Raw genomic sequence first — 14,286 nt, 5'->3', positions numbered from 1 at the left:
TCCATAATAAGGTGTTAAAAGTAGGTAACTAAAACCTTTCTTTGTTTCAGATATACAACATCGGATAAGTTCTACCTGGAGCCCACCATAAATCCTACAGAGATACTCGTCATTGACAGGGTGTCTGGAGAAGCTTCCGTGAAAGGTAAGGCAGGTCTCCTGTAAATGAAAAAGGATGACCAATTGACCATTCTGAAACTGATTTTCTGTCATCTATCTAGATTGGTGTCATTCCCGAGAACATTTGTTTGGGGAATATTCTCTCACATGTGTTAAATAGGCTAGTAAGTTTAATGGGTTAGCACTGATTGACGAGCACATTATCTATTTGCAGATTATCAAAGATTGATTATTATGGATTTCCGCAAAGTAACTCCTGATTCCATATACATATTATAAACTAGAGAGATGGGTCGAATACGGACTTTTCCGAATACGAATATTCGGCCGAACATTCGGTTCAGCTGTTACCAAACCGAACATTCGGCCGAATATTCGGTTCCGAACTTATATTTTAACGCATTTTTAACTCCCTTTGGTGGTTCCTTAGATTAGAATGCTGAAAAATGATGTCATTATTCGATGAATTACGAATTACGAAACAACTTACGCTATTTATTTACTTTGTTTATTCGGTAAATATTCGGCAATGTAACCGAACTCTTCGGCCGAATATGCCGAATACCGAATATGTACCGAATATTGGGCCCATCTCTATTATAAACATATTTCTCATAATGTCAATATTCAGGGTTCTTTTTATGGAAAAGTGATTGTCACCTCTTAAAAAGCGCTGGTGGCCCAGAAGTAAGAGCGTGCGACTTTCGACCGGAGGTCGTGGGTTGGAACCCCGGCTCGTACCAATGAGTTTTTTGGAACTTATGTGCGAAATGTCATTTAATATTTCGGTGAAGGAAAACATCGTGAGGAAACTTCGGGTTCGAAGGTCAGATGGCAGTCGCTTTCGTAAAATTAGTGCGCCAAACCTTGGGATTAGTTGTCAAATCAGAACCCAGTCTCCCATGAGCCGTGGCAAAATGCCGGGATAACGCAAGGAGGAGGATTGTCCCTCTTAATGTTATTTTGTTGACAGCTTATGGCACTGTGAAGATCCCGATCCCAGAGAACGCGTACAAGCCTGTCTGCGGGTTCCTCGGCTCCATAAAGCTTATATCTGGACTGTATCTAGTGGTCGCCAAATATAGGATACTGGTGAGAAACATTTTTGACCTTAATGCAATAGTTATTTGTTTTACAAGGGGGGAAAGTAGTTGTTTAACCGTGCCAATATTGATACCCGAGCAAACGAAAGATTCCAATAGTGGAATCTTGAGCGTTGCGGGGGTTTCAAGGCACGAAGGTTCAGGAAATCAAATTATTTTATTGAATATTTTTTGATTTGTTCTTTTTTCAAGTAGTCACACTAGTAGTCAAATTATAAATTGAAATAGGGCGGGCGGGTGGTCTAGTGGTAAAGACATTAGCCGCGCAAGCTGAAGACCCGGGTTCGATTCCCGGCTCGGCCACCAGTTATCGTTTTTTTTCTTTCGTGTGCGATATCTATTTCAATTTGTAAATATGTCGTTTTTCAGATCGGCAAACTAAATGGCCACGATATCTACCAACTGGCCGGCACGGATATCATTCCCTACGCCAGGTCCACCACCCATCTTACCAACAAACAGGTGATTATTATCATTATTCATTTATTTATTTTAGTAGCAATGCCACAGTTTCGTTTTCTTTTAACCCCTTATTTGCCAAGAGTGGCCCTGAAGCTTTAGTAGTTTCATGTGCTCTGCCTACCCCTTTATGGGATACAGGCGTGATTGTATGTATGTTGTATGTATGTTATTTTAGTAGGTTAGAAAAAATTCTGATATTTAGTAAAAACCGGTTTCCGAGCCTTGGCTGAAATGACAATCGTTGACGCCGAAAATGCAAACTGGCTCTGTCCCGCCAATATAGAAGAGCGATAGAGATAGCTTGCTACGATAACTATATTATCTTAAGCGTTTGTGCATTTGGCTATGTTTCTTAATTTTTCTTATATTTCAGATAGAAGATAACAACACATATGAGCGTATGGTTCGCGCGGCGCTCGACGCTCCGGGAATGTATTTCTCGTACGGATACGACGTCACTCATACACTGCAGCGGTTACACTCTGTCGCCGCGGACTTCCACTCGGTATGCTCCATACAGTTCAGTACATTACAACACGAGCGTATGCTCCATACAGTTCAGTACATTACAACACGAGCGTATGCTCCATACAGTTCAGTACATTACAACACGAGCGTATGCTCCATACAGTTCAGTACACTACAACACGAGCGTATGCTCCATACAGTTCAGTACATTACAGTCGGTAGTGACCCTGCCTGCTAAGCCGCGGTCCTGGGTTCGAATCCCGGTAAGGTAATTTATTTGTGTGATGTCCCACTTTGTCGATTGCTATAAAGCCGCTTTGTCAGTTTATTTATATAAAGAATACATAATCTCGCCTTAATTGTAACCGACAAAGTGGGTCGTTTTACCAAACACATTCACATTTGTTCCTGAGTCATGGAATGGATGTTTTCTATGTATATAAGTATGTATTTATCTATGTAAGTATGTATATCGTCTCTTAGCACCCATGGTACAAGCTTTGCTCAGTTTGGGGGTAAGTTGATCTGTGTAAGGTGTCTCAATATTTATTTATTTATTTATTCTGTACAGATGTCAATGGCGTCCCGGGCCGACAACCGTTTCCTGTGGAACGGGCACCTGCTGCGCGACTACTCACATATGCAGTTCGCCAGGTTCGCACTGCCCCTCATACAAGGCTGTATCCTTTACTGAACAATCTAATAATTATTAATAGGGTAAAGTGTGTTATATGGTGAAGTCTGGCTTTCAAATTTGGCCTATTTAAGGCACTGCCGGCGTATTATGATCCCAATTTTATCATTTATCCACGTGGATAAAGCATCCGGCACGCTTTGGCAAGTATGTCAGTGTGAGAGTGACAGTTGTCTTATCCACGTGGACAAGTGATAAAATTGGAAGCATGATACGCCGGCTGGTCCCACCAGAATCATGAGACGTGATGATAGCGCGAGCTAATTACAGTTCCTCGCCGAGCGATGACGATTTACTTAATAAACTAAAATTAAGTTTTTTCGCTAAAATTTCATTTTTGGCACAAGCTATTATCGCCGACGTCACTTTTCAACAATCATCTACTGCTCTCCGAGACGTTTCTAAAAACCCATTACTCGATGGGGATACGACGTTTCAATACAGAGTTCCTATGGCCACCTTTCTGCTCCATCGTCAGATCAGCTCCATGATACCATAATATTACATTGTCGCGTGATTTACATATGTGTGCAAAATTTCAGCTCAATCGGAAACCGGGAAGTGGGTCAAATTTAACTTGTAAGATTTGATTACAGACACGAAGGGTTAGGTGAAAGTAACTAAAAGCTTGTAAAAACATGCCAAAAGTTATGTCAGCTTTGGCTAACCGTGCTTGTGTTGCGTCAGCTTTGGGATATGGAATGGTATTATGGGGGACTAATAAAATTATTTATTTATACTAACATGTCATGTAAACATGTTTTTACTAAAAAACATGTTTACATGACATTACATTAAAAGCAGTTCGTCACGAAACTTAGATAACAAAAAAGAGAGAAAATAAACAGAACAATAATTAAAATAAAATTAAACAATTGATTTGGGCGATGACGTTACAGCGTCAGCGCGAAAATGACAATTAATGTAAATTTCCCAAAGTTGGCATTATATTTCTGACATTTTTTATTGGAAATTTTATGCTGTAGATAGTAACTAAGGCTCTAAGCTTAGTGGTTTTACTAGTATCTAATTTAAATTATTAACATTCAAGAAAATATTGCTAAATCACATTTAACGAAAACTGTCTTTAAACAGTGTGTCAATCACAGCTGCTTGACTTTTTAGTATGTGTGTTGTGTCTGTGTATTTTTATATTTTATTGTAAATTATGAGTTGTGTTACTTGAAATAAATAAATTTTAATTAATTTAATTTAAACTCAATGCTTAGTAAAAGGGTGTATGCAAACTTTCAAAGCCTAGATTCGCTTCTCTATTATTGTTTATAATTTATATTTGCAAGTTCTAATAGTATCCTTAATGCAATACCAGTCGTAGCGATAAACAAAGTGATCGTCAATGGACACAGGCTCACGTGGTCTGTGGTCTCGAGGCGAAGCGTGGCCCGCGCTGGCACAAGGCTGTTCATGCGAGGAGTCGATGCTGAGGTATGTACAGACAGAAGAACAGTATAGGCCCTAAAATTGTGCCTTTGTAGCACTCCGTGAATACTAAGAAAGTAAATAGAGAAAGTGTTAGTGTAACTTTACTTGTACAGTCAACCAATCTGAATCCTAGACCACTGTAGAACCCTTTCACAGTAAAAGTCAAACTGACTTCTATGGCAAATAAAGCACGGTGTCAATGCAACATGGTTCTATAGTGGTCTAGAGAGAACAGAACGTAGTGGTCAGAGAACCTCAATTTCTACATGCTTTAACTTGCCATATTGTGTGTTGCTGAAACTTTTTTTTTTCTTTCAATTTCCGAAGTGTTTTAAATTCCCGCACAAATTCTGTGCTAGTCAAATGAGAGCGAGAGAGAGTCATTCTTTTCTCGCTCCCACTCCTGTGTACGGCCAGACGTGTGACGTCAGAGTACACTCGATTGAGCGCGCCAAAATGGTCGCGTTTAAATTGCCCGTAAATGATAGTGGTTTTAATTATTATTTTCTAATTTCTTAGATGTGTTATATTTATTTTTAGTTATGTAATAACTAGTACAAAAATACAAAAAAAAATTATTACAGGGTAACGTAGCGAACTACGTAGAAACAGAGCAAATAATCGAGCGAGACGGCGAAAAATCCTCCTTCGTACAAACCCGTGGTTCCATCCCACTCTTCTGGTCCCAGTATCCTAACATCAAGTACAAGCCAGCATGTACGTTGGCTCATGAAGATCATGTCGCTGCGTATACTAAACATGTGAAGGAACAGCAACAGCTTTATGGAAGTCAAGTTTTAATAAATTTGGTAAGTAATAGTCTAAAAGGAATACTATAGGTCCTAATGTTGTGCCTTGAGGTACTCCATGAAATACCTACAAGCCACCAAACCACTGAACTTGGTACAGAATAGTAGTTCGTGTGACTGAAACTAACAAAGTGGGTGTCCAGTTACATGCAACCTTTTAAAAATAGTGAGAAAGGGTATGCTTTTCTAAAGGACTTTCTCACTTGCTTATGGTTTAAGGGTACTTACAGTCTTACATGAAAGCGTCATGATAATTGATGACCACATATTTTTTTATGAAAAATTTTTTTTCTAAAAGACTGCGTCACTTGCTAATGAAACCTATTTTAAATTTGTTAACGTAATTCATTATATAATTACATCAACAGATCGACCACTGCGGCAAAGAAGAGGCTCTCGAGAGGGGTTTCCGCTCCGCCGTGGCCGCGGCGGCGCTGCCCGGCGTCCGCTACGAGCCCTTCGACTTCCACACGGAGTGCCGTGGCATGCGCTACGACCGGCTTAATGTGCTTATAGACAGGATAGCGCATGAACAGGTACGCTACATGGTGCATAGACATATGTGCTACGAACTTGCGCGGCTGCGTAGCACTGCTCAGCGTCCGCTACGAGCCCTTCGACTTCCACACTGAGTGCCGCGGCATGCGCTACGACCGGCTCAATGTGCTTATAGACCGGATAGCGCATGAACAGGTACGCTACATGGTGCATAGACATGTGCTACGAACTAGCGCGGCTGCGTAGCACTGCTCAGCGTTCGCTACGAACCCTTCGACTTCCACACGGACTGCCGCAGCATGCGCTACGACCGGGTCAATGTGCTTATAGACCGGATAGCGTATGAACAGGTACGCTACATGGTGCATAGACATATGTGCTTCTAACTAGCGCGGCTGCGTAGTGCGTAGCACTGCTCAGCGTCCGCTACGAACCCTTCGACTTCCACACGGACTGCCGCAGCATGCGCTACGACCGGGTCAATGTGCTTATAGAGCGCATAGCGCATGAACAGGTACATTATATGGTGCATAGACATATGTGCTACGAACTAGCGCGGCTGCGTAGCACTGCTCAGCGTCCGCTATGAACCCTTCGACTTCCACACGGAGTGCCGCGGCATGCGCTACGACCGGCTCAATGTGCTTATAGACCGGATAGCGCATGAACAGGTACGTTATATGGTGCATAGACATAGTGTTACGAACTAGCGCGGCTGCGTAGCACTGCTCAGCGTCCGCTACGAACCCTTCGACTTCCACACGGAGTGCCGCAGCATGCGCTACGACCGGCTCAATGTGCTTATAGACCGGATAGCGCATGAACAGGTACGCTACATGGTGCATAGACATAGTGTTACGAACTAGCGCGGCTGCGTAGCACTGCTCAGCGTCCGCTACGAACCCTTCGACTTCCACACGGAGTGGCGCAGCATGCGCTACGACCGGCTCAATGTGCTTATAGACCGGATAGCGCATGAACAGGTACGCTACATGGTGCATAGACATATGTGCTACGGCCTAGCGCGGCTGCGTAGCACTGCTCAGCGTCCGCTACGAACCCTTCGACTTCCACACTGAGTGCCGTGGCATGCGCTACGACCGGCTCAATGTGCTTATAGACAGGATAGCGCATGAACAGGTACGTTATATGGTGCATAGATATAGTGCTACGAACTAGCGCGGCTGCGTAGCACTGCTCAGCGTCCGCTACGAACCCTTCGACTTCCACACCGAGTGCCGTGGCATGCGCTACGACCGGCTCAATGTGCTTATAGACCGGATAGCGCATGAACAGGTACGCTACATGGTGCATAGACATATGTGCTACGACCTAGCGCGGCTGCGTAGCACTGCTCAGCGTCCGCTACGAACCCTTCGACTTCCACACTGAGTGCCGTGGCATGCGCTACGACCGGCTCAATGTGCTTATAGACAGGATAGCGCATGAACAGGTACGTTATATGGTGCATAGATATAGTGCTACGAACTAGCGCGGCTGCGTAGCACTGCTCAGCGTCCGCTACGAACCCTTCGACTTCCACACGGAGTGCCGCAGCATGCGCTACGACCGGCTCAATGTGCTTATAGACCGGATAGCACATGAACAGGTACTACATATACACCAACAAGTGGTAAGAATTGGCAAGACTGCGTAGCACTGATTGGAGTACGCTACGAGCCCTTCGACTTCCAATTAAGGTGCCGCGGCATGCGCTACGGATATAAATTATACTATTACAAACTACTACCAGCAGCGTAGCGGTTTCAAGCTACCGCTAGTGCCGTGTAGCGGTGTCTGTATCTGCTACGAGTTACTTTACATGCACATACAAGTGCTACGAATTAGCTTCGCGTCCGCTACGGGCCCTTCGACTCCCACACGGAGTGTCGCGGCATGAGCTACGACCGGCTCAATCTGCTTAGACCGGATAGCGCATGAACAGGTACTTTAAATACATGAAGAAGCATTAACGAACTGCTAAGGCTTGACAGTTCCGCGTAGCGCTTTGCGGTATTTATCACCTATTGCCCGATCCGCCCGTCTATGCCACATATGATAAAATAGTATACTATATTTAGATGGGACGACGACTCCCATTCCATGGGTTCAATGCTCTGTCGAAAGCTGCGTCTTGTTGAATTTTGGCTTCTACGTTAACAACCCAGGTACATACAATCATCAACATTAAATATTGTATATGTTTATTTTGAAATAACAATATTCCTATTTCCACAGGCGGAGTTCGGTTACTTCATGTCTCGCGGCGGCAGCGTCTTGCTAAGACAGAGTGGCGTGTTCCGAACCAACTGCGTGGACTGTTTGGACCGCACTAACGTTGTCCAGGTAAATTAGTTAGTTTTTCTATTCATTCCACTACCCATATGTCTTCACGGATTCACTAGGGAGCTCCAAAATCATTTTTTAATGGGTCGCCTCCTCATTTTGTTATATGTAATATGTGTGTCTGTATAATATGCTACATTTTATTTCAAATTACGGGGGGGGGGGGGTAGATCTAATTTATAATTTAGTATGACCTAAAATGCTATTATTTCTCCTATTTTACACAATTACAGCTAAATATATGCGAAAGCATTTTCACCCATCTGTTTATATCATGTTTTTGATAAAAACTGAAGTCATCATCATTGGCTATCTCGTCCATTACAGATGATTGTTGCAGTGTCTAATAAAATCAAGTGGAAAACCTTAAAAACTGAAGTAAAATCATAAGAGTTTTAAATGATTCACGATTAGTTTCATTAGATTTATATTGACCGGAACATAGACCGTGATTACCTTTTTGGTTTTCATTGAAGGTAATCACGATCAATATAAGTCTATCACAGTCAATATAAGTCTAACGAAGTAAAATCATGATTATAATCTGGTATATTTTTAATCCCCGACGCAAAAACGACGGGGTGTTATAAGTTTGACGTGTCTGTCTGTGGGTGTGTCTGTTTGTGGCATCATAGCTTCCGAACGGATGAACCGATTTAGATTTAGTTTTTTTTGTCTGAAAGCTGAGTTAGTCGGGAGTGTTCTTAGCCATGTTTCATGAAAATCGGTCTACTATGTCGCAGTCGGGGGTTTTTCAAAATTTTAATTCTGTGGATAGGTTATTATATAAGTTTTATTTCTGTTTGCACAGAGTTTACTAGCCAAGCGGCAGTTGGCGGGCGCGCTGAAGCTGCTCGCCGTCACCCCTCCAGATGACTATCCCGAGCTCGACGAGCTGTTTAACAACGTAAGTACAATTTTTGTTATACAAAGGATGTATTAACGTCGTTGAAGAAGGAAAAGATTGTACAGTTTTGGCATGTTTTGGTAGCTCAGTTGTTTATAGTAGTCTGAGTTTCGAAAGATCTCATGTTCTAATTTTGAAGTAGGCAGGGGTTACTGTGATGTGTAAGCATACCTAATTAGATTAAGTAGGCTAGATGCTTTATATATGGAAACTGTATTACTCATAATGATCAGCTTATTCTATCTGTATTCTAATCGACATTACATATTGATGCCTTGGAGAGTCAACATGTGTTTCATTTATTAAACTCTACTACATCCCTACCGAATAGAACATGCACCAATAGCTTCGACCAATACATGGCGACCTTGCCAAAGCGTGTCAGCGTGTTGAGGAACTACGACCACTAAGGCTTCTCTGCAGCATTTCGTCGGTTTGCTATTTTCAAGATGGGGAAAACTGTGTCTAGAGTGGAGAAGGAAGAGGTCATCATAGCTCAGGCCGGTCAGGGCAATAGCGCCAGGACGAGTCAGGACATCAGCCACGCGGATGGGCAATCATACATAACGATGGCTATGGGAGTGATGATCACCGTTATCTATCTCGATTTATTTTATGAGACAAATGAATCATTTAGTCACAAATTTCATGTTTTTGAAAATTTACCGGTTGACGCGGACGGGATCCTGGGTCAGGATTTCTTAAAAAAATATAGAGGCAATATAGATTTTGAAACGGACGTTTTGAAATTGAAAAACGGTAACCGCACATCCTTTATACCGGTACGCGTTTACTCTACACATAGCAGTAACGAACAATCATTCATTGAGTTACCTTCGCGAAGTGAAATTTTTGTAAAAGTTCCCATTAATGTCGCGGGAGATTTTGTTGTTTATGCCAACGAAGTATGCGAGGGTATTTTCATAGCAAATTCTTTGTCTAGAAGTACGGATGGTAATTTGACTGTTAAACTATTGAACACGCGAGAGCAGGTTGTGAGGATTAAGTGTGTTACTCCCGAAATTAGGCGACTGGAGGAATTTGACGTTCTTAATTTTGATGAATGTCCAAATAACGCCGAAAGAGTGAAACTGTTGCTTTCTTTGTTAAAATTGAATTATTTAAATTCGGAAGAAAACGCCAGCATCTCAAGTATTTGCGCTAAGTTTGCCGATATTTTTCACCTACCAGGTGATAAGCTGAATACCATGAACCTTTACGAACAAAAAATCCATTTAAAGCCTAATGAATCTCCAGTTTACAGTAAGCCATACAGATTGCCTCACTCTCAAAAAGCGGAAATTAAAAAACAAATCGATCAAATGTTACGAGATGACATAATCGAAGAGTCCTATTCGGAATGGGCTAGTCCTTTGTTAATAGTACCTAAAAAAGCAGATTCCAGCGGGGAAAAGAAATGGAGGGTCGTAATTGACTACAGAAAAGTTAACGAGCGTATAGAGAATGACAAATTTCCATTACCGAATATTACCGAGATATTGGATTCACTGTCTGGTGCAATTTATTTCAGCACCTTGGACCTTAATCAAGGATACTATCAAGTAAAACTCGACCCTAAGAGTAGGCAATACACGGCATTTTTGGCTGATAAACACTACCAAATGAAGCGCCTCCCAATGGGTCTAAAAACGAGTGCTAGTGCGTTTAGCAGAGCGATGACAGTTGCAATGACGGGTTTGAATTACTTACAATGTATCGTTTACCTTGACGATATTATCGTCATGGGACGAAATCTTCAGGAGCATAGCAAAAATTTAATAGACGTATTTTCGAGGCTGAGGAAAGTCAACTTTAAACTTAACCCACTAAAATGTACGTTTCTAAAAAAGGAAATTTTATATTTAGGCCATTTAGTTACGTCAGATGGAATCAAACCAGATCCAAGCAAAATTTTAGCGATTAAAAATTATCCAACTCCAAAAAATGAAGATGAAGCTAGAAGGTTCGTAGCGTTTGCGAACTATTACAGAAAATTTATTCCGAAGTTTGCCGAAATAGCTCAGCCAATAAATAATTTATTTAAAAAAAACGTAGACTTTGTATGGACTAATGAATGTTCAGATGCATTTAATACCCTAAAAACAGCAATGAGTAACCCACCATTGCTACAATATCCTAACTTTTCAGAAGATAACGAGTTTAGAATACACACCGATGCGTCAGGGATAGCGATAGGCTGCGTTTTATCAAACGGAGATGGTTTACCTGTTGCTTACGCCAGTAGACCCCTGAACAAAGCGGAGAAAAATTATCCCACCATTGAGAAAGAGCTTTTAGCTATTTTGTGGGGAATAAAATATTTCAGACCTTATTTATTTGGACGACGTTTCAGAGTAATTACGGATCATAGGCCGTTAGTCTATTTATTTAACATGAAGGATCCCTCCAGCCGCCTAACCAAGTTCAAATTGTATTTACAGGAGTACGATTTTGTGGTAGAGTATTTGAAAGGTAAAGATAATGTGGCTGCAGACGCATTATCAAGGGTTGAGATAACTAGTGAACAGCTGAAAGACATGAGTGAAAGAGTTATGTTCGTAACAACACGTGGGCAAAAGAAGCGAATGGAAGAGAAAGAAAGGCAAAAAAATGCCGGCACTACGGATTTCCAAAACGGTTGGATTGATCACCCAAACGTGGCCGAAATTCTAAAAAAACCTAACAATTCAACACAATTAAGTTTTAATTCAGAAGAGTATCGCAAGTGTGCGAAAATGAATGATTGTATTTATAGCAGAAACAATACGTTTGTATATACACCCTCATTGTCACTTATTAGCGTTGCACCAGTATCCCTATCATGTATGAAACGAGCTTTCTTCATGAGGGAATTGGAAGCTTTCTGCAATATTATAAACATTAACGAAATATGCGTTATTAAAAACAAAGACAATGAAAAGATTATCAAAGAGCTAGCTCAACATATAAAAAATATAAGTAAGTGGTCCGGGCCACGACTATGTATTATAAAGGGTGCAAAAGAAGTAAAGAATAAAGATGACAGGCGAGTCATCATGAATGATTTTCATATCTTACCCACTAGCGGACACGCGGGTATGCGTAGGATGACGAATAATATAAAACGTCACTACTACTGGCCAAGCATGGAAAATGACATAAAAGCTTTTGTAAAAAAATGCGATAAATGCCAAAAGCAAAAATTCCATAAACACATAAAAGAACCGATGTCTATTACTACCACAGCCACATCGGCATGTGAAAAAGTGTATCTAGATCTAGTTGGCCCTTTAACTAAAGATAACAACGGGTATAGTTACATATTGACGATACAGTGCGAGCTCACTAAGTACGTATGGGCTTACCCATTACCCAATAAAGAGACCGAAACGGTCGCGCGAGCATTCGTTGAAGGTTTTATTTTACATTACGGCATCCCGCGCGAGATAGCAACAGACCGAGGTTCTGAATTTATTTCTTCAACTATGCGAAATACGTGTAAATTGTTAAAAATAAATCAGATACAATCCACGGCATATCACCATGAGAGTCTCGGTTCTTTGGAGAACTCTCATAAGGCCCTGGGAGCTTTCCTCAGAATCCAGACGGATAACCAGGCTCACGAATGGAGCAACTGGCTTCAATTCTGGTGCTTCAGTTATAACACGACTATGCATTCTGAAACTAAGTATACTCCCTTCGAATTAGTATTCGGAAAACTTTGTAATTTACCAACTAATATAACTAATAATAATATAGATCCTGTGTATAACTTCGATGAATATCCGATAGCTTTAAGGTATAGATTGCAAAAGGCTCAGGAAGACGCCAGAAATAATTTAATTATGTCAAAGCAGTTAAGAAAAGAAAGATATGATAAAACATGTAATCCAATTAAGTATAAAATAGGCGATTTATTATTAGTGAAAAAAGAAGGACGTGAAAAAATGGACCCAGTGTATTTAGGTCCATACTCTGTTATTGAAGACATGGATGTTAATGTAAAAGTTTCTATAGGAAATAAACAAAATGTAATCCATAAAAATAGAACTATTCCTTATTTTATGTAACGAGTTATGCTAGTAATAAGTTAGTCATAATCATTGACTCATCGGTGCACCAGGTGTGCGTCACATTTCATTATATTATTGTTATCGTAACCTAAGAGAGTAATCACCTCACCATAATTATGAGCGTGTCGTATTATACAATAACACATAAAAGTGATTGACCTGTATTTTTATTGTAGGTTAATTTGAAAGTTTGTTAAACATGATTTTTTTTGTGTAATATTTTTTTTTTCTTTTCTAAAAAAAAAAAAAAAAAAATAGGGGGAAGGTGTGATGTGTAAGCATACCTAATTAGATTAAGTAGGCTAGATGCTTTATATATGGAAACTGTATTACTCATAATGATCAGCTTATTCTATCTGTATTCTAATCGACATTACATATTGATGCCTTGGAGAGTCAACATGTGTTTCATTTATTAAACTCTACTACATCCCTACCGAATAGAACATGCACCAATAGCTTCGACCAATACATTACCAAAAAGTACAAAAGGAACCCTTATGGTGCCGCTCTGTCCGTCTGTCACATTACTATTATAAGTAAAACCGAGTAGCACCTTTTTCTTTTGCATAGATTGTCTTGACACACTAAAGATTTTTGACAAATTTGCGCAACTTCACGAATTACACAATCTATACTGACATGTGAGTGGGCCACAGTATAGTCACAGCTCGGACAATGGCGGTCAAATATATGAAAGAGACGCTTTCCTACGCACACAGTCTAACGGCTCAGCCACGACATTGGTCTAAGCGCGACAGCGGTGAGCGGCGGCCATACATTGGAGCGAGACACAGCGATGGGACTTTTCATTCGCACGTATGGCTGCCGCTCACCGCTGTCGCGCTTAGACCAATGTGCGTACCATACTTGTTTTTGTGAGCGGGTCAACTGATCGCGTTCTTGACAGGTGGTACCTGTGAGGTAACCGAGAGCGGATGGCTGTCACTTTCAGCGGGAAGTAGGGAGTGGCCATACTGACTGTGGTATAGTTTAAAATTACTTTTCCCCTCACTAGCCCGGAAACTCGTGTTTTGTCCTTTAATACCAGCGGGTAAAAACGCATTGTATCCACTAGTGGGTAAAGTAATTTGACCTTGAATAAAGTCAAATTAACTGCTTTAAAGTTGATAAAAGTAGATTAATCTATTAATAAAGATGATTTACCACCTGTGGAACTACTGGAAGCAGTGATAAACGCATTTTTTGCGTTGTACCTACTTTCCTCGCTATAGTGAGGGGAAGTTTTGTGTTACACTCGGGTACAAATGTATTTTGCTTCTCGTGTGTTAAAAAACTCGCAAGTTCAGGATTCTATTCTCGAACCACTCGCTTCGCTCGTGGTTCAACTATAGAATCCTTTCACTTGCTCGTTTTTCAATTC

The 14,286-nt window shown here is 41.0% G+C and overlaps 1 protein-coding gene and 1 non-coding gene across 2 annotated transcripts in view; both read left to right on the top strand.

Annotated features, from left to right (window-relative positions):
* The window catches only part of LOC125237747 (phosphatidylinositol-3-phosphatase SAC1), a 32,195-nt gene that overhangs the window by 4,241 nt on the left and 13,668 nt on the right, over window positions 1-14,286 (top strand). The window contains exons 2-11 of the mRNA XM_048144918.1: window positions 51-145; window positions 1,094-1,212; window positions 1,593-1,685; window positions 2,059-2,190; window positions 2,725-2,833; window positions 4,178-4,293; window positions 4,875-5,099; window positions 5,468-5,635; window positions 7,836-7,943; window positions 8,755-8,850. Of these exons, the coding sequence (XP_048000875.1) occupies window positions 51-145; window positions 1,094-1,212; window positions 1,593-1,685; window positions 2,059-2,190; window positions 2,725-2,833; window positions 4,178-4,293; window positions 4,875-5,099; window positions 5,468-5,635; window positions 7,836-7,943; window positions 8,755-8,850 (1,261 nt within the window). The remainder of the gene's footprint in view (window positions 1-50; window positions 146-1,093; window positions 1,213-1,592; window positions 1,686-2,058; window positions 2,191-2,724; window positions 2,834-4,177; window positions 4,294-4,874; window positions 5,100-5,467; window positions 5,636-7,835; window positions 7,944-8,754; window positions 8,851-14,286) is intronic.
* On the top strand, window positions 1,455-1,526 carry Trnaa-cgc. Its single transcript has one exon. It is a non-coding gene; the product is annotated as a tRNA-Ala (tRNA).

This window comes from Leguminivora glycinivorella, chromosome 22 (genome assembly GCF_023078275.1).
Source record: "Leguminivora glycinivorella isolate SPB_JAAS2020 chromosome 22, LegGlyc_1.1, whole genome shotgun sequence".
Classification (NCBI taxonomy): Eukaryota; Metazoa; Arthropoda; class Insecta; order Lepidoptera; family Tortricidae; genus Leguminivora; species Leguminivora glycinivorella.
The sequence above is the reverse complement of the archived record's forward strand: the minus strand, read 5'-3'. Positions and strand labels throughout refer to the sequence as shown.